Below are 25,885 nucleotides of genomic sequence, written 5' to 3' on the forward strand. Positions count from 1 at the left end.
TCACATGTTCTTGGACTATTTTGTTAATTTTTAAAAATAAATTTATTTATTTTTTATTTTATTTATTTATTTATTTATGGCTGTGTTGGGTCTTCGCTGCTGCGCGTGGGCTTCTCACTGTCATGGCTTCCCTTGTTGCAGAACATCGGCTCTAGGCACATGGGCTTCAGTAGTTGTGGCACACGGGCTCAGTAGTTGTGGCTCACGGGCTCTAGAGCACAGGCTCAGTAGTTGTGGTGCACAGGCTTAGTTGCTCCGTGGCATGTGGGATCTTCCTGGGCCAGGGATCGAACCTGTGTCCCTTGCATTGGCAGGCGGATTCCTAACCACTGCGCCACCAGGAAAGCCCTATTTTGTTAATTCTTAACTTAAAATTTAATCTAAGTTATCATTAAATGGCATCTAATTTTAAAAATGATGTCTGAATTAGTATTTATGAAATACTCACAGACTGCTTAACAACATCTCCCCATTCAGGAGCTACTCCATATTCTGTATTTTCTTTCAGGAACCGACATAAATCTTTCAGAGGGGGAGCAAAGGCACCTCCAACCTATAAATGAAAAACAGATTGTTAGACACTTAAAAGCACTATTAAATATGAAGACATTTCTTGCTTTTATTCTGTGCTGTACAGTTTATTTCTTTAAAACACAGGTATTCTTTGAACCACTTTTGACAATCTTTATTACATTAAAAAGGACTACCACAGTCCACAAGAACTATTAATATACTATATAAACATGTGCTAATGTAGATTTTAAATGTTTTTTTCTTTTAAATTAATTAATTAATTAATTATGGCTGCATTGGGTCTTCGTTGCTGCAGGCAGGCTTTCTCTAGTTGCAGCGAGTGGGGGCTACTCTTCGTTGCAGTGCGCAGGCTTCTTACTGTGGTGGCTTCTCTTGTTGTGGAGCACGGGCTCTAGGTGTGCGGGCTTCAGTAGTTGTGGCACACGGGCTCAGTCGTTGTGGCTCGTGGGCTCTAGAGCGCAGGCTCAGTAGTTGTGGTACATGGGCTTAGTTGCTCCGCAGCATGTGGGATCTTCCCGGACCAGAGATCGAACCTGTGTCCCCTGCATTGGCAGGCGGATTCTTAACCACTGTGCCACCAGGGAAGTCCCTTAAATGTTTTGAGTTACTGGAACAGTAAAATAAATAACTACCGTTTACTGTGAAATTACTATGCTGGGTAGGCAGTGTAGCCTAGTTAAGAGTATACCCTTCGGAGTCAGACTTACCACTTACATGAACTAGGGCAAATCAGTAAATCTCTTTGAACCTCAGTTTTCTGATCTGCAAAATGGAGATAACAACACCACCTCCCTCATAGGGTTTTATGAAGATGAGATAATTCAAGTGCCTCAGCAAAGGTTCTGGCACATAATAAATATAAGCTATTATTATTATTATTATATTGCCAACTATTGTGCTAAGGACTTTAAAGTACATAATTTATTTTAGTACTCACTACATCCATTTGAGAATGTATTATTTCTATTTTTCAAATGAAGGAACTAAGCCTCAGAGAAGTTATACAAGTTGCCTAAAGCTAGCTAGTAAGTGTCAGGATCAGCTTTCAAACTCAGCTCTCAAAAACCCATGCACTTATCTATTATGTAAACTGATACCCTAAAAGTATAAAAATATACATATCCCTTTAAATGTTTAAATGATTTGAACCTACCAATTTAATGTTCCTTTGGAGTCTAAAGATACTTCTTGAATAATTCCTTTTTCTACACCTTTTTGAATGAATACATACTATATCTTGTTAGGATATAGACAGGGTTTAATATGGCCAGTTATAATACCTATAGGTATTCTTATCTAGTATTTCCTATAGTCTTTCTTAGCCTCTCAAGTTTCTGTTGCCATCTCCTTTTTATTATGACCTCATTAAGCTCCAATTTAAACTGGAGGCCCTCTGTATGGTTTATGTGTATTCAGGAGGTGGATCTCTTCCTTAGTAACTGATCAATCCATAAGTCTGTACTCTAGAAACTCAGAACAATAAAGAAATCTACAAACTAAAGGAAATGAACAGGACTTTTATCTGGTTACAACAATGAAAAATAAAATTTAGGGTGTTTAATGTTAAACCTAACAAGTAAAAATTTTAAAAAATGGTTCCATTTCCTTAAAACTAAGAGAAATTTATTCATATCTAGAAATGCTAATTTCATTATAAGATGAAGTGCAAAGATTTGTAACAATCTATGCAAGCATAAAATTAAGGACAATGCAACTAAAATGTCGTCTTGTTCTTCCCCTAATACATCTATGACATCACTTTAAAGCACTAACAAAAGCTGAATAAGCTATCTCTACAAAATTGGGGAAAAATCAGTATTAATTTTAATGAGTTAGGGCATACGATCATATTAAGACAATTGTTATTTTAAAAGTGGTTTTCTTCCAATTTCAATATTTCTTCTGAGAAAGTCAAATGATTTCATGCATTTTTATACTAGCAGTGAGGTCATTTAACAGAGAGCAAGACAGAACTAGGGAATTAATGTGACCTATGTAGGGTAATTTAATTTGTGAGTGAAGGAACTCAAGGAGAAATTTGCTGTTCTTACTCTGAGGCCATTTCTTCTTTCTTACTTATTTTGTTGCTTGCTCATCAGAATAGAAAACAATAAAAACGTCAAAGCTGTGAACTTACAAAAGGGTGCCACAAGTGTTCTATCATTTACTATAGGAGGTAAAAGAGACATATACCAATCCAAACATAAAACAGACACAATTTGGGGAAACAAATGTTGAGCCACATTTGGTTCAGAAATAGACTCTGGAAAAACCTGACTCTTACCATTCATGAATCAATAAAGCAAGAAGGTAAACACAGGGGTACTATTAGTGTATAAGGTACCTTTGTTTAAGACATTTTATTTCCATCTATCAGAAAATTATGTAACATGCCCATTTTGATAGAACGAGACACTTAACAGCCAAATGATGGAAAATCACGTGATAAATATATAAATCTATAATGGCCATGATGAGAATAGTGTCCCCTTTCAACAGAGTTTCTCGACTTCTGCACTACAGACATTTTGGACTGGTGTTGTAGGGGTTGTCCCCTGTGCTGCAGGAGGTGTAGCGGCATTCCGGGCCTCTACCCACTAGATGCCACTAGCATCCTTCCCCTGCTCACCACCTCCCCAACACCCACCTCCTTACTCCAAAGTTGTGACTACCAAAGATGTCTCCAGACGTTGCTAAATGTCCCCTGAAGGACAAAGCTGCCCCCTTTTGAGAACCACTGACTTAGATGTAGTGCTCTTGCTCAGGGCCACTGCTTAGGCACAGATAGTGTAAACTAACTTGCTTATTTCATTCAACAGCTTAGACAAAGACGTGAGATTTGAAATTGGACTGCATAAAATTGTAGTCCATGTCTTTTCCCGCAAATCTGCTAGATTTAACCCAACCAGGTCTGTTAGAAAATACTGCATTAACGAAATAGTGTTCTGGAGATCTCTTAAGCAGTGAATCAACATGAAAAATTAACAACAAATATATAAATACCTTTCTGGCATTTCTTCTGTTAATCAGCTGAACACGTTCTTCTCCAGTGAGACTATTCACATCTAGTTTATTGGGGTTTCTGCAACGATGCCTTTTTTGCTTGGGTCTCCCCTCATGGAGCTGCATTCTCTAAAATATATGGACAAAGGAATGGCTTGAAAATCTTTAACTGTGCAACTAGTACAAATAAGCTGATCCAAGAAATTTAGTCATATAAAATTGAAGATATGTTATCGATAAGATATATTAATACAGTTGACCCTTGAACAGCATGGGTCTGAACTGTGCAGGCCCACTCATATGTGGATTTTCTTCAATAAGTATGTACTACAGGACTACACGATCCATGGTTGACTGCACCCAGGGATGCGGAACTGAGGACATAGAGGGCTATCTGTAAAGTCATACTCAAATTTTTGGCTGTGGGGGTGGCATGCATCAGTACTTCTGACCCCCATACTGTCCAAGGGTCAACTGTTTATATTATATATTGAAGATTTATATTATATCTTATATATATTCTATCACATATCTTCAATATATCATATTAAAGAATTTACCCCATAGCTATACGATAAAAATATTTAAGGTTTAAATATTTTTATATTTATTAATAAAAATGCTGAATAAGACAATGTTACATGAACCTTTTCCTCAAATTATATATTTAAACAATTATTAATAATGATCAGTATTATCTTCTATATGGAAGTAGGCTCCTGAAATGAGGACATTGCTAGTTCTTTCCTTAAATGCCCTCAAAGATCACTGTATTTCTAGAGTGTTACTTGAAGGAGTTATCAATAATGCTGGAAGAGCCTCCTCTTTACATTTTCTCCTGATGAATTTCACCTGAAACATCAGCTTTTCTCAGCGCTCTGAAACCATTTATATGTGTACTACTGGCTTTCATTTCTCTTCATCTCACTAATAAACTTTCTTATCTCTTTTTACATAATCCTCACAATACTCAAAGATACTATTCTTTTTTTAAAAAATGTATTCATTTATTTTGGCTGCTCTGGGTCTTCGTTGAGGCATGCAGGCTCTAGAGTGCACGGGCAGGCTGTACAGCATGTGGGCTCAGTAGTTGCGGTGCGCAGGCTCTCTAGTTGCGGTATGTGGGATCTTAGTTCCCCGACCAGGGTTCAAACGTGGGTCCCCCTGCGTTGGGAGCACAGAGTCTCCACCACTCGACCACCAGGGAAGTCCCCCAAAGATATTATTCTTATTTTACAAATGGGAATCAAGGTCATGCAGCTAGCAGGTGGCAACAGGTGGCAATAAAAACTCTTTCCACCAAACCATGCTGCTCACCTCTGTTAACAACTGTTAACAAAGTAGGGCTTGATGTCTGCAGTCATTTCTAAACAATTAGAAATTCCAACAGACTAAAACTCAAACTCTTCAGCATGGCATACCAGTCCCATCACAGCCTGGTCTGAATTCACCTTTTCTATCCAATTACTATTACCCGACTCATTCCCTCACATACTCTGGAATATCAGACTAGTCACTGTTTTATGACTATATCCTTTTTAGACTCTCTTCATAATTGTTCTATAATGCCTAGAGTATCCTCCTCTTATCCTGCCTAGAATAAGTAGGCATTTGACCAGTATTAACCTGGTCAAACGCCTACTTATTCTTTTATCATCCACCAGTCATATGTCAGCTCTGTTTTCTATCTTTTCCCAGACACTTTGCCTGGGCAGAGTAATTATTCTTTTATCAGTTTCCATGGCAGTTTATACATACCACTGGTATAGTACATATATCACGTTATGATCATTTTGTTGTAGAGATACCACAGCAAAGTGTGAGATCCAAGACACCAGTAATGTAAAGTGCCCTTGGGAAATCATACCAGTCGTTATCTTGTATTCTGTACTCCAACAAATGCTACTTATAACAATGTTTTAAAAGCTTAATAATAAAGTTATATAAAAAATTAGGACATGGGGCTTCCCTGGTGGCGCAGTGGTTGAGAATCTGCCTGCTAATGCAGGGGACACGGGTTCGAGCCCTGGTCTGGGAATATCCCACATGCCGTGGAGCAACTGGGCCCGTGAGCCACAACTACGGAGCTTGCGCGTTTGGAGCCTGTGCTCCGCAACAAGAGAGGCCGCGATAGTGAGAGGCCCGCGCACCGCGATGAAGAGTGGCCCCCGCTTGCCGCAACTAGAGAAAGCCCTCGCACAGAAACGAAGACCCAAAACAGCCAAAAATAAATAAATAAATACATAAATTTTTTTTTAAAAAAAAGCAAGATCAAGACACAAAGCTCTAAAAAAAAAAAAATTAGGACAAAATGTTTATTTGCAGTGAAAATGATGAACTGCTATAAGTTGAAAAAAAAGTAATAAAGATTCCTTTGCAGTGGTAAGAGAAAGGTATGACAATCTTCAGAGACTAGAGTATAACTGCCACGAGGGCAAGAACTTTATATTGTTCACTGTTTTTTCCTAAATCCCTTTAAATAGTAACTAGCACATAATAGTTGCCCGATAAAAATTTACTGACTGAATAAATGAATGTTGTTTTCTAACATGTTAATAAGTATATGGTTAAACTAACAATTCTCATTATTTTTAGAATTGCAATACTCATTTTATGACTGCTCACCTTACTACCTTACTGACAACCCTTCCCCTCATAATTATAAGAGCTTTATTTGGCTTTTTTTTTAAATCAAAAGAATTAAGTGAAAGTTTATTTGAGAATTTGTGGCATCTTTTGAAAAAATTAGGGATATGAAAGGCATTCAAAAGCCAAGACTGAGGCTCCCTATTTTAAACTACCAGGTTACCTCTTGGGGACAATAATAGCAATGTAAAGTATTAAACTAAATATATATTACAGATACAAGTATATAAAAATATATATTACAGACACAGTCACATTCTAGGGACTGGAGCTTTTGTGGTTCTTTCGCATGAAAAAATAAGGTAATGAATTTTTTTCTGTTAATAAAATAACAATCACTTTACCTTTATATAGCACTTTTAAGTCTCCAAAAGACTTTCATTTAAAATTTTTTAAATCATTGACTCAGTAAATATTTACAAGGAGCTAGATACCATCCTCTGTATCAGGAATTATGTGCTAAGTCCTGGGGATACAAGGTGAATAAGATAGCCCTTAAGAAGTTCATGGGGTAGGGGATGACTTCAATGGGTTATCCAATTAATCTTCATAATGGAAGCAGACAGAACAAGCCCACTAGCTTCACTGTACAGAGGATATGCCATTACTCTTTTACCTTATAAAATATATAGAAACATCAAGGGAGACTGATAGAAAATTTGGTACGTCAGCATCTGACAGTAAAGCATTACAAACTTAAATAACAGATTTCTATGAGTAAGAAAGCCATATGCCCATAAGATAGTGAGTAGCAAGTATTTCAGAGGATAAGAAAAATGCAAATGAATATATCTGTTCTCATCTTTGACCAATATAAACCATGCATCTGAAGAGAACCAGAAGCTGTATTCTTATGAGATCTTAAGTGTAGTAGTTTGGACAGTGGATTTAAGACTTATTAGCTGCGTGGCCTTGCACTATTTACTGGGTTGGCCAAAAGGTTCATTTGGTGTTTTCCATAAGATGGCTCTAGTAGCACTTAGTTGTCTTTAACTTCATTCAAAACAATTTTGTTAGATTGTATTGTGACAGCTGTCATATCAGGGTGCATTTAAAAAAAAAACATCAAAATTGGTGAATTTTTGCGTAGCCATTTTAATACCGAAGGTGGAAGAAAAAAAGCAACATTTTCGGCATATTAAGCTTTATTATTTCAAGAAACGTAAAAACACAACTGAAACACAAAAAAAGATTTGTGCAGTATATGGAGAAAGGGCTGCGACTGATTGAATGTGTCAAAAGTGGTTATTTAAAAATATGCTTGGAGAGCTTACATGCAGACTTTAGTATTTTTTTTTTAAAGGAATTCCTTTTTATTTTTTATTTATTTATTTATTTATTTTTGGCTGTGTTGGGTCTTCGTTTCTGTGCAAGGGTTTTCCCTAGTTGCGGCAAGTGGGGGCCCCTCTTCATCGCAGTGCGCGGGCCTCTCACTATTGCGGCCTCTCTTGCTGCGGAGCACAGGCTCCAGACGCACAGGCTCAGTAGTTGTGGCTCACGGTCCTAGTTGCTCCGCGGCATGTGGGATCTTCCCAGACCAGGGCTCGAACCCGTGTCCCCTGCATTGGCAGGCAGATTCTCAACCACTGCGCCACCAGGGAAGCCCTCAAAAGTGGTTTGCAAGGTTTCGTGCTAGAGATTTCTCACTGGATGGTGCTCCATGGTCGGGTAGACCAGTTGAAATTGATAGTGATCAAACTGAGACATAACTGAGAACAATCAACATTATACCACGCGGGAGACAGCGGACATACTCAAAATATCCAAATCAAGCGTTGAAAATCATTTGCACCAGCTTGGTTATGTGAATCGCTTTGATGTTTGGGTTCCATGTAAGTTAAGCGGAAAAAACCCTCCTTGATCGTATTTCTGCATGTGATTCTCTACTTATACGTAATGAAAACGTTCCGTTTTTAAAACAAATTGTGACGGGAGATGAAAAGTGGATACTGTACAACAATGTGGAACAGAAGAGATAGTGGGGCAAGCGAAGTGAACCACTACTAACCACACCAAAGTCTGTCTTCATCCAAAGAAGGTGATGCTGTGTATATGGTTGGATTGGAAGGAAGTCCTCTATTATGAGCTCCTTCCGGAAAACCAAACTATTAATTCCAACAAGTACTGCTCCCAGTTAGACCAACTGAAAGCAGCACTCAATGAAAAGTGTTCGGAATTAGTCAACAGAAAACACATACTCTTCCATCAGGATAACACAAGACTGCATGTTTCTTTGATGACCAGGCAAAAACTGTTGCAGCTTGGCTGGGAAGTTCTGATTCATCCACCATATTCACCAGACATTGCATCTTCAGATTTCCATTTATTTCGGTCTTTACAAAATTCTCTTAATGGAAAAAATTTCAATTCCTTGGAAGACTATAAAAGGCACCTGGAAGAGTTCTTTGCTTAACAAGATTAAAAAGTTTTGGGAAGATGGAATTATGAAGTTGCCTGAAAAATGGCAGAAGGTAGTGGAACAAAATGGTGAATATGTTGTTAAATAAAGTTCTTGGCGAAAATGAAAACTGCGTCTTTTATTTTTACTTAAAAACCGAAGGCACTTTTTGGCCAGCCCAATATTTTAAAATTCAGTATTTCCATTTCTTTATAAAGTTATAATGATGCCATTCTGATAAAGTTAGGGGGTGTTAAATTAGGTAATCCATGCTAAGTATAAAGCCAGGCACACAGCTAAGTCTCAATAAATGTTTACTATGATCATTTTTATTATTTTAAAATAAACTATTTGTGGGAAAAGATGGCAAGTTTTGTAACTGTACAACCTTCATTGGGTCTATGATAGTACTCTGTATATGAGAGATGGTTTTTATTACTTAAACACTTATTGAATGCAGAATGGAAAAATGGAAAATGATATTGTATTGTATCATGGGAAAGATGGTCATTAGTTTTTTCTGCTAATTTTCCTGAATCTTGGGCAGAACACATAAGTGGGTGAGAGTTTATGCTTCATCATTATAGGTGTGACCAATCATAGAGGTAAAATATACCAAGTTTTATAAGGCATCACCTACAGGAATAAAAGCTCCTAAATCTTCCACATAACCTGGGTGCTCCTTAAGCCATTTTTCCAAATCCTTTCTCTTCGGTGCATCATCGCCTGCAAGTCTTGTCCCATCTTTAAGATTAATAACTGGAACGGGACTTTCTGTATCAGGAATTCCTTGAGGATGAGTATAGGATAGTGCTGGATTTATCCCTGTAGAAATCTGTGAGGTGGTTAAGCCTAAAGTAACCTGTAGAAAAACATCAAATGACAATTTTATTTCCATGCTTTAGCATTCTGATTTTGGTCCAATGAAGCAATTCTTTTTGAATAGGAAAAAAAAAGTTGTTTAAAGTTCTGCTAAATATTTCAAATTTAAAATTTTCATGAATCTTGGCCAGTGCTGGATTCTACTGAGATACAATCTAAAGCTATATAGTATACTCCTAATTTTCTAGTTATCTTTATTATTCTACAAAACATTCACGAACAGCAATATGTATATTTACTAGAATTGAATTTTGGACTCAAGGATCAGTAGTTTTTAAGCATTACTTTACTTACATGATTAGGTGGTTTATTTCTGTTGAAAAAGAGGATGTCAACACCTTCTACATTCTTCCTCCTTCCCCGCCTTTTTTTGACTACAGGCTGGTTGTCTAATAAAACTCCATTGGCACCAAGGGTTGATTGAATGGGAGTACCTAACAAATTAAAAATGCAAAAGAGTGATAAAAATCTAGTTCTTAAATTAAAAGTAATTACTTTTCTAAATACATAGACATTTTGCAGGGGTTGGGGAGGGATGGATTGGGAGTTTGAGATTAGCAGATACAAACTATTATACAGAGAATGGATAAACAACAAGGTCTTACTGTATAGCACAGGGAACTATATTCAATATCCTGTGATAAACCATAATGGAAAAGAATATGAAAAAGAATGTATATATATGTATAACTGAATCACTCTGTTGTATAGCAGAAATTAATATAACATTGTAAATTAACTATACTCCAATAAAATAAATAATTAATAGTTGTAATGATACTCATAATCAAAGAAAAAGTTTATTCAAAAAAATACATAGAAATTTAGTTCTTATTTTACAAGCAGTCAGACTAAATCAAGCAATTCTTGGACTAAAAATACCACCCCATTTCTCATTCAAAAACCAGGAGAATTGTAATCTAGATCTCTTTCAAGTTTTGACCTGTCTCCTCAAATTTCTCCCCTGGATAGTCACACATCTTTTCTTTTGTCCCATTTTAGAGGAAGAACCATGCCTTTCTCATGTACAAGACAAACCTTTCCCCCTTTTTTGAACCCATTAATTCCTACTTTTTCTAAAAGTTTGTTTTATCATTTATCTTTGTTTTTTTGTGCCAAAATATCTTACTCTACATTAGATTCTTATCAACTTAAAAACATGGCCCAACTCAAACAAAAAATAAACTTCTTTCGGCTTTTTCATAACCTTCAAAACTTTTGAAAAGTTGATCGCTATTATGCTCCTCTTTCTCACGACAAACTCACTCCTCAATTTCCCACAGTCTGCTCCTGTCCCAGCCTATTTAAGGTATTTTCTTTAAGATCACCACTGTTTCTTGCCAAATTAAACTGACCCTTCTTGCTCTTCATTTCAGTAGGCACTCACTAAAAAATGTAAGAGGTATGAATGAAACAGTTCCATGCATTCATTTTTTTCCTAATAAATAAATACACATTTATCAAACAGCTATGTACAAAGCACTATGATGATTCAAAGGTGAGTAAGACACAGTTCCTATCCTTAAAGAGTACGTAATCTAGAACACTCTTATGAAAGAAAATATTAAGAATGAGATGTTTGCTTAAAATGGTTCACAATTTGTAGCGAGAAATGCATTTTCAATCATTCAAGGAGAATTTTTGACCAAGTCCTATGTATCCCTGAAAGACATTTCCCTTTGGCTGGCTGTGGAATCCTATGCAAGTCACTCTCCTCACATCTCAGTTACAAAAAATACCTTAATTCATAATTAGTAAGGAATAACTAATTACAATGATTAAAAATTATTTTTGCATATGAAAGCACTGAGGAATGTGACGTATTATTAAAAAAGAACAGCTTTCATTATTTCATTAAAATCAGATTAACAAAATATTATGAATATTTGAAAACACTTTCACTATAGTACATTTTAACTGTAATAATTGAATAACTTTCCTAAAATACTACTTTTAAAAGTACTATTCTGTTTTATAAGAACTTCTCATGGCTTCCTATTCTAGTATGAATGAAATGCCTTACATTAAGCCTCATTCCTGCCTGACCACCAACCCAATCCCCTCCCCAGCTCAATTTTTGATGTTGCCCATAATCTAGGTTTACCTTTGCTAAGCAGTCTCTGACCTTATACAAATATCTCTCCAGTAGGAATTTAAACAGTAGCTAGGTCAGTCTTATCCTAAAACCATACAATTTTCCCAACATCAAGTCTCTGGTTCAAGCTATTCCCTGACTCTCTCTCAATGTCATTTTCCAGAAAGACCATTATCTAATCTTCCTCTTATAAATTCTGTTCAATTCTGCCTCTTCCACAGGACTCTGCCTAAGTCTCTAGACAGCAGTGACTTCTCTCTTTTCCAACATTTATTAACTATAATGCTGTGTGGCAAGATACATTATCAACGTATTGTCTAATATTTTAACATGTAGGTCTAGTCTACCAAGCAACTGAAAGGCAGAGACCGTCTTAAGTTTCTTTTACTTTCCCTTTACTGCTATCCCAGTGCTATATAAAAAGAAAAGTACTTAATACAATTATCTATGGAAAAACATTAGTATACACACCAAAGTATATATTTATAAACAAATCCTATTTGGTCATTTATAAACATAGCCAATTTGGCAAATTATATACTCCCTTGACTTCTTTCATTTTTTTAAAACAACAACAACAAACCCAGCTACCTTGACTTCTTTTTGAGAGTGATTTTAATAAACATTACTGATTTATTTTAACCTAGAATCCAAAATGGAAAATTTAACCTACTCTACTCTATAAAGCCTGTGTTGTCTTTATCTTAGATGTAATTATAACAATATTAAAAATACCTTCTTTCTATTGAATGCCTACTAGGTGCCATACCCTGGACTAGGTTTTACAAATGTTTTCTTAAATTACCAAAAACAAAACAAACAAAACACACAGGTATTAAGCCCATTTTATAAATGTGATCAGAAACATTATGTCTCAGGCCCAATGTCACAACAGTGGTAAATGACAGAATTCAAACCCAGGCTGTTTGGCTCTACCATCTTTTGTGTACTATTCCAGGTGGTTTCTGGAATAGGCTCTTTAGTTTTGTCCTCTTATAATTTATGCTATTTTACTGTCCTTCATTAATTAATTTACATTATATGATGTATCTTCACTCAAAGCTTTTAGATAAAATTCAGGGGTGCCCATACAAACATAAAAAGGGCTTAATACGAAGAATTATAATAGCAGTTGTTGAGCATCTAATTCTAAAACCTAATTTTAACATCTGTTTAGCATCTAATTATGTGTCAAGTTCCATACTAGTCACTTTACGTATATTATTTAATCCACCTAACAATGCTACCTCTCCATCGACCCCAACTCCTCACTTCGCGAACAAGAAAAGGTTAAAAAATGTTAGCAGGTTTCCTAAGAGTCATGTAGGAAGACAGAGCTAGATTTCACATTTACAGGGACTTCTCTGGTGGTCCAGTGGTTAAGACTCCGAGCTCCCAATGCAGGGGGCAAGGGATCAATCCCCGGCTGGGGAACTAAGATCCCGCATGCCACATGGCACGGCCAAAAAAAAAAATAGATTTCACATTTGCAATTATCAAGATGGATGAGATACAATTCTTAGATAATTCTATCTAGTTTTAATGTTTGAGGCTTTTTAATATTTGGTATAGGTGCAAATTAGTGTTATTATTGATACTATTAAAACAGTATTATTTATCAAAGAATTACTTATAGGCAAAGACTGTACAATCTTCAGCTGCAATAGCATTAAAATGTTCAGATGATAGACGTATCAATCCCACTTTATAGAGTTATGAACTTATCAAGGTACAAGCAGTGGTATTATTAAACCCACTCAGGTTGGGAAAAAAGCCCAGAGCTTATCTTCCCCATCTCTTCCCATTTTCTCACGAAAAAAAGAGCTCCTTGCCATTGTAAATCACAATTTGGGGGATTTATACTTCAGTAAGAGAACTGTGGCTCATTCATACGTGTCTGAAAGTCCAGTAATTGGAGACGTACACTGAATGGTTAATAAAACCGTAAGAGACAAAAGTAAGTCTGATGACTCTAATTGATAATTTAATTATAATTTATAATTAGAAAGCGGTAAGAGCAGCAACTGGAAACGGCAATCAATTTAACACCTATAATAAAGCACTATTTTCCCAAACTTCAGGAATTCCACACATTGTACACAGGCACAGGAGTTTTGAAATGTTTACAAGCTATTGTATGGCAAACGAATTTAGTAGAATACTGAAATAGAGTCCTTAGCCCTATGTATATGGAGGTATAAAGGAAATTCCAGTCACGTACCTGCTTTTAATCGAAAAGTTACATTTTTTACGATTAGTATGCTGTGGTCCATACATTTTAAGACTCAGCTGCTCTTCACTAAAATTCTCAATTCTTGACAGCATACTTTAAGAGGGACGCAGAAAAATTAAAGTACAACTAGATCAACATAAACAAAATAAAAAAAACTGCTTATGGATGGATTCCTCAGTGCTAGAGAGCACAGAACACAGGGCACCAATTCAGTATTCAATAAATACTTGTTGATTCAAATAGTCAAAAGGTTAGTACAAAATATCATCCCAAGGGGAGATATGATCATTGTTTTCCAAATGTTAAGATTATCATGCAAACACAGGACTAGGTTAATTCTGTGACGCCTCTGAAGACAGAACTTCAGTCACTAAGAAGAACCAATTGCAGGCAAAGTTTGCTTCCAAATAAGAAGAAATTTTGTGATAATTAGAGCTTTCTAATAATAAGAGGGCTGTTTAAAGTAGTAACAATCTGGTTCTTGTTAAGTATTCTATGAGTAAGTAAAAAAGGATTTGCAAATGATGGACTACTTCATGCTGAGGCAATGATTACTAGCATATTCACCTGATCCTGGCATGGATTTTGGAAAACTGGCGAGGCTGGTCTCTGACGCACCTTGAAGGTCCCGAAGTCGAGTGAGGTACTGCTGCTGCCCTAGAGCACCATCTTCACTGTCCAACGGCCTTCTCTGAGCAAGCCCTTGCTTCTGAAATGTCAACTTCAAACCACCTTCCTGTTAAACAAACACCATTAATAAGAAAGAAATGATTAAAAAAAAAAACTCATAGTATATTGAGAGACATCTTTTACTTAGAAAAAGTGAAGTTAAAAACCCTGAAAAGTTAATCATGTTCTCTTATTCATACATCAATTGGAGAAAAACATTTAATCAATTTCTATAATGAATATTAAAATTTCTATCTTAAATGAAAAACATCCAGGTATTACATATACTTTTCTGAGCAAAACAAAGCTTTTCATGTGACTAGTACATTGTAACCCTTTCAGCTTCTGACCTATGTCTCTGTGTACACTATTCACATGACATACTAGAAGACATTACCCATGTTTTTAGACACTGAGTAATCAATTTAGCTTCAAAAATCATACTGAACAATGAAACTTACTGGTAACAGGGCATGCTAAATGTTTAAAACACGAAGTGCACTGACATACCATGTGAATACTATATAAAAGAACCAAAAAATAAGAAATTGTCAGACTGTTTAAGAAAGCATCTTGATCTGCAGAAGGACTATTTTCAGAAGTATAGGTAGAAAAATATATTTAATGATGATTCCTCTAGTAGAATATTCAAGTTTAATAACCTGGATATCTAAAAGAAAACAATCCAAATGCCAGAAAACAAGTATGTGAAGGAAGTAAGAGTAAGAGCAGGCAGCCATTTGCAGGAAAAGCATGCTGCACACCGCAATCGCAATCAGGTCCTAGGGCAATAAAAATAAACATACGTCTTTGATTTTCACTGTAAACTCCTTTTCTCGTACATGCTTCTTCACCTTTGACATCTGTGTTGACTGATCGTGTTCTTCTTTAACGCCAGCACCTGCAGGAGTGGGCACGCTGGGCTCGCTATGTTCTGTAGCTGCGCCAGAGCTGTCCAGCAGCTTTGTGGTATAGAAAGAAGCCACTGCATTGGCATCATAACTTCTTCTAGCTGAAGGCCACTTCCCTTTCAGAACTGTTTGACAAATACTGTCCAACCGGTTGATCATCACACGATCCTGGAAAAGCATGAACATCAAAGGATAATTTTAATAATTAAGTCAGAACTTTGGGGATCACAGCCTTGATGGATTTAACCCTGGTACAACATATGTGTATTTGGTATGCATACATATTCTCACATACATTTACAATTCTATACAAATTCCCATTGGTGACATTAAAAAATATTATACTATAAAGATATTTTTCTGTTCTTTTGTTTTTAAGAGTAACACGGGTTCCTTGTAGAAAGTTCAAACAACTCAGAAGTATACAGAAGAGTAGAGAGTTCTCTTCTCTGCCATTTATTTCCCAACCTCACTCCTAAAGGTAAGTACTCTTCTACTAGCCTAGTCACATACTGGAAGGAGAGCTGTCTTAATCCAATCTGAACTTCCACCACTATAGGTACATGTACTTAAATGAATCTTTTTTCTAGGTCACAACTGGCTTGGTAAATTTCTTCAAGAAGACCCACTTAAAAGCACTTATTTCATAAAGAAGCACCTGAATACTAACTTGTATGTGAACATAAGCATTCATTACCTTCTCTTCTAAATATTCTAAGGTTATATTGAGAAACACATACATTTAAGTAGACCTAATTTACTTGACAGTCATATTTGATACTTTTAATGCTAACACCAAAATGTCATCGCACATATAAGTGACCTTTTTTTACTACATAATATCTATCATTAAAGAAATATAGAAAAATACTCAAAAAATGACCTATTCCAGCAAGAAATTACTCATTTACCTTTGGCCAGTACGAAGCTGCCAGCATGTATCCACCTTGTAGGATGTAAGCAGACTCTGGGGTCCCGTTGTTCATCTGGAAACTATCCTGGGTCTCATCCTGGGTAGTGCTCAGTGATGCGACGCTTTCTTCATCGTAGGCTTTCACGTGAGGGGTACCTTCTGCTAAGAATAATTATAACCAATTATAACTGTTTTAAAAAGACTGCATAACACAATTTTACATATACTTTTCAAATCCTATATAATTATTCAGATATATTTGAAAATGAAAAGTTAGAGGTAAAAAAAAATTCACCTAGAATACAATAAAGTACTCATTATTTTTAAAATTGAAACAAAAGCACAATAAGTGGCATAAAGGAGTTTGAGGAAAAAAGGGTTAACAAAACATCCCTTTCTGCATGAAAATTTGACCCATGGTTAACACTCTAGGTCTGTTTCCCTGGAAACACATAAACTGCTGATTGGTAAACTATATCTGGACTGGGAGGACACAAATATTGCTGGGGAGGCTATAATTCTCTAAAGAGGGGATTCTCATAATTGGGCATGTCCCTTGTGGTAACCCTGAAAAGTCATGCTTCTGGAGTTGTTACAGGAGATTCTCACTCTTGTGGGTATCACAGTGGCTCCTGTGTCCACTTGATGTTGACTCATTTCCTTGCACCTGAGCTGTTAGACTGCTATAAGGATACCCGCCGAAGAGGACCACCTAACACTACCGACAGACTGAAGTTCCTATGCTAGATCTTTCTAAGTAGGGCCAAGTAGGGCCTATGATACTCTTGTTAAGTCGGACTGGTGGCTATATAAAATATTACCTTTATTTGTTCACTGATCAACTTGCTCCAGGAAAGATGTAATACTAAATTTAAGGCAATCACAAAGTAATAAAATTACTGTGCCAAGTCGCTAATCCCGTTTGACTAACCCATTTTGCAATGTGAATATTGAATACGGAGTAAGAACCAGGAATTTAGTTGCGTTTTCAGCAGTCCTTCTCTAAGAAAATCTGTACACATAAAATTTAAGCTAACAATTTAAAATATGCTTAAGTGATCCAAATCAATTCTTTTCATTTTCATGTGAAATGCTGCCTTAAAATAGCAAAAGCACTTTATGCATATACCTCGCTTTTGGACTTCCTCTTCTTCACTGTCACTTTCTTCTGATGAAGATGAGGAGGATGATGAGGAAGAGGAGGACGAGGATGAGGATGAAGATGATGCTGAAGAACAAGAGGAGGAAGAAGAAGAGCTAGAGCCTGATCGAGAGTGGGAGCAAGAAGAAGAGGAAGACGAGGAAGAAGATGATCTGGAAGAACAGGACGATCTCTCAGAATCAGAGTCAGAATCAGAACTAGACTCTGATCCTCTTTTGTGGACTCGCTGCTTCTTAGAAGCTGGGTTTGGAGTTAGAGGCTCTGTTCTGGCTGCAACCATGCGTCTGTCTGTTTCACCTTTTCCACCAGATTTCTGGTCTCCAGTAGCCTGTGGTAAAACACCATTCTTTGGACTTACAGGCTCAGACTTTATTAGTGTCCTGGTTTCCTCAGAAGTCATAGATTCTTCTTCAGAAAACTGAGGCTCCTCTTTAAGGTTTTCACTTTTAACTTTCACATCCTCTAGAATAATACCTTTAGGATCTAGGAGCCTAGGTAGAGAGGTAAGAGGAGAAGCAGAAAGTGCTACTTGATATTGCTGTAAAAGTGGGGTAGAAGTCCTTGAATGAGCCATCTTACTTTGACTGTAGTTCCTTTGAGCTGCCATAAATGAGAGTTCAGGATCACGAAGAATGTGATAGTCTGTCCGGCTCACCCCGTGTTTAGCAGCTCCAATGAGCAAGTCCCTATCATGAGGGCCACACTCCCACCAGACTGGTAAGTCTGGATTTGGATGGCAAAGCTTCAAGCGCTCAAACAACTGTGGATGTCGGAGGGCCTGTTCCCTTACTTTCCTTAGAAGTTCAATGCGATATAAAGTCCTAGAAGCACGTTCTTCTGTGATTGGCTGGATAAAAATATTTGGATCCACCAATTCTACATTGAAACGAGAGCAAACATATTACCCTCAAAAATACTTCATTATAGATTTAAAACAAATAAAGCAACTTCTAAAATGCACCTCTACTCAGTATCATTGTATACTTTCCAGAATTTCTTTTTAACATTTTTAAATGAGGAGAAACATAAATTTTAGAAAGAAGTACTAAAAATCATGTAACATATAACATTGGATCTATAGAAAGTTAAGTAAAACATTAAAGTTATTTTGGAGGTGTGTTAATATAACTAGGAAGTTACTTTTAAGAAATTCCCTATGAGCTAATGTCATACTATTATGTGTTTTAATCAAAGAGAAAAGCACTCAAACTCATTTATAAATACAAATTAAAACTGTTAAATTAACACCCCATAAGCAAACCTAAGTCCACATATCCTTAACTGCACCGAGGTAACTCAGGGCATTACAGTGAACTCACAGGGACAACAAAGGCTTTCTGAAAATTTGATGGAAACATGGGAATAATTGTCAAACAGTGTATGAACTATTAGCCTGAGATAGTTCAGTTTCAGCATCAGACCATACTCTGCTCCTTTTGATGAGGTCATATCTTTGTGAGCAGAGATACTGGCAGTTGAGAAGTACTCAAAAAAAGATAGAGGCTTGTTGAAATAATGTAGAGACCACCTGAAGGAGTTACTAATGGCCAAATGTGGAACAATTTGAACATCAAAATGAATTAGAGGATTCATTCAAAAGGATTATAACCTACAGAATAAAAAATAAATACCCACATGAAAAAATACTAATATGAATAAATAATTAAGTAGACTAGGGAGAAGGAACAGCTTTTCCTTGCAGGAGAACTGCATAGTAAAAACTGTTGCAGACAAGATCTACTGATGGTTACTGAAATCAATGGGTGAAAGTTTGAGTAGAACAGGATTTGTGTTGTCTCAAAGTATCTTCTTAAGATATCTGTTAACTACAGGGGAGAAGATAACAATTTCACACTGGAAAAATGAAGCATAAACTAGCTAATCCAAAGAATCAAGGGCAACATCATCAGTAATAAGACATAACGACATCATGAACCCCTTGACATTACATTCCAAGAAGGACACAACATCATTTCTGAGGTAGTCTTGCAAAAAAAGGCATAACCTCAATCCAACTGTGTGAAAACACACGACAAATCCAAATTGAGAGGTTTATGGCAAAACTGATCAAAGGTATCAAGGTCATTAAAGAGAAACAACAACAACAACAACAAGCCCAAAACTGAGGAACTGTTATAGACTGCAGGAGGCTAAGGAGAAAGAACAACCAAATACAATGTGGGCTCCTGGAACAAAAAAGGACATCAGTAGAAAAACTGGTAAGATTTGAATAGGTGTTTTAGTTAATGGTACTGTACTAATTGGGCTAATAATTATACTGTAACTATAGTCATGTAAGATTTTAACATTAGGGAAGAGTGAGGGATATATGGAAACTCCCTACGTGGGCTTCAAAAACAATTAAATTCACCCCAGAACAGTCCCTTAGCTGAGCATTAGCAGCTCTGATTGTTTTTGTTTTGTTTTGTTTTTTTGAAGGCCCTGGGTGTTTTTTCCCTACTAAAACTCTTTAAAATGTCTTTTGAGTGGAGCCCTCACTTCTTGCAAAATTATTTGTGTAAATAAGCCCTATAAGCACAGTTCCTATAAGACGGACTAAAAATACAGGTTAGTTAGTTCTGTTTACCAAAAGCTATCCTTTATCTTCCACCTCCCACAATCATAAATCTAAATCTAATAAAAACACTATTTTCTCAAAATTAAATGTGTACCTTTATTCTCTTTAGATCTCATTTCAATAGTAGAAGGAGTAAAGGATCTTTGAGCAGAGTTTATTTACAATTCAGGAAAACTGGTGAAATGTTGAATTAGACAGTACTAAAATAAAATAGCTGGAAATTTCTGAATTTTACTAATTTTGCTTCTTTGATTGAAACGAGGAAAAAAAGAAATTTTAGACATACCGTCTTTGGAAGGAAGACGACAAACCCTCCGACACATAGACATGAATGCATACAAATATTTCTCCAAACTATCATCAGTTTTCTTATGTAGCCTAGCCATAGCTCTAAATTTTGTCCAATCAAATTGGCCTCTGTCAGGATCAAACACCACTCCAAATGTAGATACAACTCTATAAAAGTCAGCTTCTTCTCTTCTTGTCCATCTATTTTGAATAGATTAAAGAAAAAGTCACATTTCTCATGGAAATAAATAAATATTAATGCAAAATACAATGACTATAATAAAAATTTAAAACCATTTCAAGTACCTAACACTTTAAAGGATTAAATCCAGGGCTATTTCCTTAGAAATAGATTTTAAAATGCCAGCTGACTCATCTATCCAACCGTGCTTCTTTTCCTTAATAATAGTTTTTTGCATACTTACTGTGCAAAAAAATATGCATGGGATACAAGACTGTATAGGATATGATGACCCTCCCTTTGGGAAAAAGATAAAACATTTCAAACATATTTACAGTATAAAGTACTATTTTACAGTTGTATGTATTATAGAAACCATGAAATTTAGGACAGCACAAAAGATGGAAGGGACTGTTCAAACTTGAGTGATGAAGAAAGGCATCACAAAGTGGCATTTAAGATGGAACAAGGTTAAGATTAAGGGAGGGAACTAGAAAGAGGGCACAGAATAAGCAAAGTAGGAAGTAATCTACTTTGTTTAGTAGTAATCTACTTTCATTAGTAGAAGTAATCTACTAATTTTAAGGGGATGATGACTATTCCAGATTGAAAAGGAGATGGCTCGTATTGGGGACAGAGGGAGACAGGCTTGGGGTCAGCTTATAAAACACACTAAATGTCTGGCTAAAAATAGTCTCTATTCAGTTGAAAGTTCCTGAAGATACTTTAAGAGGGTAATATCCTCACACACCATAGATCTCCAAACACAGTAGAATCTTTTCCCTGGTTAACAATTACAAGTTTGTTGTGTAATGAGAAAAAGCATATGAGAAAGACCTTTGAAAAACATTAACAGGCCATTTTTATCATAATGATACATTAAGAAGATTAATGATGATGTAAAAATAGTCAGTCTGGGAAACCAACCAATCAAGTCATATGAACCTTGTACCTGAGTGATAAAGTAGGAATGGAAAAGAAAGGATAAATTCAAGGATTACATAGGACACCAAAAAAATATGACACCTACCTTCAAAGAATTTACAAGTTAGAAAGGTAAGACATGGAAAGGAAAAGATGAATGTCATTACAGTATCTTTTATTATTTTGAAAATGAGTAGTTTTATTTAGATAAGTGCTATATGAGTGCAGAAAGCAGAGAGAATACTGTGAGCTAGTCTGGTTGAGAAAAAAACTAATAGAGGAGATAGAATGTGTGTTGAACTCTGAAGGAGTAGTAGGGTGAGGTATGGACTGAAGAGTAGCAAGAAGGGTATTCTGGGTGATAGGAACAACTTAAGTAGGGTACTGAGTCAAGACTAAGTGGGGCATTCAGGAAGAGGGAATAGGAGAGAATAAAATTAGTAATGCATGCTGAGGCCTAAACTGAAGAGACTCGAATTAATTAAGAAGTTAGACTTTATCCCTATACTAAATAAAGAGCCACGAAATATCATGATAAAACTAGTACTTCAGGAAGATTATCCAGATCTGCTAAAGCGAGGGAAAATGTATGTGGTAGATTAAAGATGGTCACAAAGTCTTTGCCACTGTTCGCTTTGAGAGATGCAACCTATTTCCCTTTCCCTTAAATCCTGGTTGGCCCTGTGATTTTTTTGACCAACAGTAGGTGGCAGAAGTGACACTGTAACTGCAGAGGCTGGGTCTTAAGAAATCAGCAGCTTCTGCCTTTGCCACTTGGAATGCTCCCTCTTAGAATCTGAGCTCCCAGCTGGCAGTCAGCACCAACCGCCAACCATGTGAGTGAGGCCACTATGGACCTTCCAGCCCTCGCCTCACTCCAGCCAACACCATGGGAAGCAGAAGAACCACCTGTTCAACCCACAGAATCGTGACAAACAAAAAACTGATGTTGTTTTACGTCACTATGTTTTGGGGTGGGTTGTTACGCAACGACAGATAACTGAAACAGTAAATTTACATAGGTAGTAGTATTTGAAGATTACGTCTAGGATAGCTAATATCTTAAGTGTCAGACTAACTAAATTCTGGTTACAATGAATGTGCTGCAAATGAAACAAAGGAACAATGATTTATCGTTCAGAAAAAAATCCAAAGATCCAGGTTTAATAAGGTGGCCAGGTTATTGCTAAACTTTCTTATTCTTTTCCATGTATTCTATCCTTTTTAAGAAGTTAAAGCTTTTGGGATGAGAGAAGTTTGCCTGTCTTCCTAACAAGCCTCTTGCAAGAAGTTCTACTACTATTTGTTCCCCTTTGACATCAGCAGTTTTAAGGGTTCATCCTCTGTAAAAAGCATAGATGAACTTCTCTTCCATACATTCTTATATTTCATTAATGTCATCATGTAAAATAAGATACAGTGGAATTTATTTCATATAATTTAAACATACGTTTCATTGATAATTTAATTCTTGAGTTTGCACCTTCATTTTTCCCCATACCTCACTGTTCATAAACATGACAAAAGAACGATTAAATATAAAGTATGGACTAATAACTATAAAATGCAATAATCTGTATTAGCTTAACCATATTTGTGTGTACATATATTTATATACATGTGTTATGTATGCATAAAGCATTTTGCTTTGACCAACTTCTCTACCTACATACGTTTTTCACGACGTGAGATAATCATACCCTAACAGACTTCAGAATGGACACTATATTTAGATACTATATATTAAAAATTTAGTGCTATTGTCTTACCTCTGCTGTCTTTCTATCTTGGCTGCCATTTTAGGATTAAGAGTGGCTTCTTCATAAAGAGGCTGCATGACACTGGCAGGCACTGAGAAAGCAGGTTGTATCTGCTGGATTTGTCTGTTTTTATTAGTACGCTGATATGCAGTGATGAGACGCCTCAAACGTGTGGTTAAAGCTGACTGAGTAGGCCAATAAATTTTATCACCCTCCATCAGTTGACCATCTACATTTAAAGAAACTCATGTCAATTAAAAAAAAAAACCTAAAAACCAAAAACTAAACAGATACTGTCATGAACTCACAAAAGCAGCAAAATTTCCCTACTTAAAATTTTTTCTTCCAATCTGATTATGTGAAAAACAAAAACGGAACAAATCTCTCAAAAAAGTTTTAACTATAGCTCTAAAAATTACAACAAACTTTAAGAGCAAGCTCAAAGAGTAGGTCACGGTGGAATAAAGAACTACAATGTTATATATTTAAAGAGAACTTCATTTGCACAGAAAATACAACTCTTGCATTTCCAGGTCTAATATATCTTACTGGAAGGCAAATACTCAATGCCGTAACTAAAATAAATTAAAAGTCCAACTGAAATCCATTGAGAAGTTGAACACTATAAACTCTTCTAATTAAAGCTTTCTGTATTAAGTTTATCTCAATTTAATTAGAATGAAACACGTAAAAAGTCATCAGGGAGGAACATATATTTTAAAAAATTCAATATGACAATGCTGTAACTTTTAAGTTTTCATTCACCTAATAAAAGTGCAATATCTAACTCTCTATTTCTGTGGTGTAATATAATCATATATACCATAATCAAGTGGTAATCATTCATGCTAAGGAAAAACTACTCCTTTATTCCTAGTTGAATTACAGGAAGGTGAGGCACTATTCCCCTTGGGTACCAGCTGGGAATGAATGTACTCTAGCGACAGTACATTTCTATCTTGATATCAGAAGGAAGTAGGAGCAAGACCGTATACAGAAAAGCCTGTAGAAACTGAGTGATAAAAGAATGTTTCTCAATGTGTGTATGAACAAATAAGAAACGGATTATTAAATTAGCACTAATGGTGTGTTTAATGGTGAATGTCACGTACCAGTGTAATAATCAAGCCACAAAATCATCAAAGTTCCTATTCTATAAAAATTCAGTGAGTCACTGCATAAAGATTTACAACTAAAAATATTGTTAAATTTCCAATCAACTATGTTCTATAATGATTGCAACTGTCTTCAATAAATTTCACATACATTTGAGACATATAGAAGTGTATTAGTTTACTGATCTCATGGTATCATGGGAATGTTAATTTACAATAATACTAAGTAAAGAAATAAATGTTATTTACCCCCATCTGCTATAACAAGATCTCCTGGTGAGGAAACATCATCCTTTTAAAAGAAAACAGAAATTTGTCACAGGGAAACTGGGTCAAGATATAATAAGAGAATTGATTTTCTTTATAATAGAATACTTTCCTTTGCAATAGAATTTTAAAAATTCAAGTTACTTAAACTAAAAAAACCCAAACGAAAAACATTTCACCCATTTCCATCCTGCCTCTAACCCCAAGCCTCTGGCAACCACAATCTGTTCTCTTTATCTATCAACTTAGTTAAAAAAATTTTTTTTTTAGATTCCACATATAAGAGACACCACACAGTATTTATTTGTCTTTCTCTGACTTATTTTACTTAGTACAATGCTCTCAAGGTCCATCCATGTTGTTGCAAATGGCAAGATTTCATTCTTTTTAAAGACTGAATAATATTCCATTGTGTATATATACACACACATATATATATGAATATACGTGTATGTATGTGTATATATATATATATATATCACTATCTCTTTTTATCCATTTGTCTATCGACAGACACTTAAGTTGTTTCCACATCTTGGCTACTGTAAATAAAGCTTCAAACCACATGTGATCAGGCTGCATATATCTTTTCAAGTTAGTGTTTTCATTTTTTTGGGATAAATACCCATAAGCGTGATTGCTGAATCATATGACAGTTCTATTTTTAATTTTTTGAGGAACCTCCATACTGTTTTCCACAGTGGCTGCACCAATTTACATTCCCACCAACAATGTACAAGGTTCACTTTTCTCCACATCCTAGCCAATACTTGTTATTTCTAGTCTTTTTGATAATAGTCATTCTAACCAGTGTGAGGTGATATCTCACTGTTGTTTTGATTGACATTTCCCTGATGATTAATGATGTAGAGAGACTTTTCATGTACCTGTTGGCCATCTATATGTCTTCTTTTAAAAAATGTCTATTCACATCTTCTGCCTATATTTTAATCAGATCGTTTGGGTTTTTTTGCTATTGAGTTGTATGAGTTCTTTATAAATTTTGGATATTAGCCCCTTATCAGATGTATGATTTGCAAATATTTTCTCACATTGAGTAGGTTGCCTTTTCTTTTGTTGATGATTTCCTTTGCTGTGCAGCTTTTTTAGTTTGACGTAGTCACACTTGTTTATTTTTGCTTTTGTGTTTTTGTTTTTGGTGTCAGATTCAAAAAACTCATCACCAAGACCTATGTCAAGGAGCTTACCAACTAAGTTTTTATTCCAATGACTACTAGTTTCTACTTTTGCTTTAGAAAGCCCAAAGTTAGAATTATAATCATTCCTTTGTAGGTGGGTCTTTTTCCTCTGGTTGTTTTTAAAAAA

General features: G+C 35.8%; 1 protein-coding gene across 19 annotated transcripts in view; it reads right to left on the minus strand.

Moving 5' to 3' along the window:
• The window catches only part of CHD9 (chromodomain helicase DNA binding protein 9), a 244,413-nt gene that overhangs the window by 5,394 nt on the left and 213,134 nt on the right, over positions 1–25,885 (minus strand). For 10 of the 19 annotated variants that reach the window (XM_082366599.1, XM_082366596.1, XM_082366598.1 and 7 more), the window contains 11 exons: positions 24,542–24,584; positions 23,187–23,406; positions 20,311–20,513; positions 17,414–18,322; positions 16,283–16,446; positions 15,267–15,539; positions 14,359–14,527; positions 9,758–9,897; positions 9,222–9,443; positions 3,538–3,666; positions 449–553 (listed from right to left, as the gene is read on the minus strand). In XM_082366599.1, the coding sequence (XP_082222725.1) occupies positions 449–553; positions 3,538–3,666; positions 9,222–9,443; positions 9,758–9,897; positions 14,359–14,527; positions 15,267–15,539; positions 16,283–16,446; positions 17,414–18,322; positions 20,311–20,513; positions 23,187–23,406; positions 24,542–24,584 (2,577 nt within the window). The remainder of the gene's footprint in view (positions 1–448; positions 554–3,537; positions 3,667–9,221; positions 9,444–9,757; positions 9,898–14,358; positions 14,528–15,266; positions 15,540–16,282; positions 16,447–17,413; positions 18,323–20,310; positions 20,514–23,186; positions 23,407–24,541; positions 24,585–25,885) is intronic. The other 9 variants (XM_082366602.1, XM_082366594.1, XM_082366590.1 and 6 more) reach the window with 8 other exon arrangements.

Source organism: Balaenoptera borealis (assembly GCF_965194805.1).
Source record: "Balaenoptera borealis genome assembly, chromosome: 19".
NCBI classification, from domain to species: Eukaryota; Metazoa; Chordata; class Mammalia; order Artiodactyla; family Balaenopteridae; genus Balaenoptera; species Balaenoptera borealis.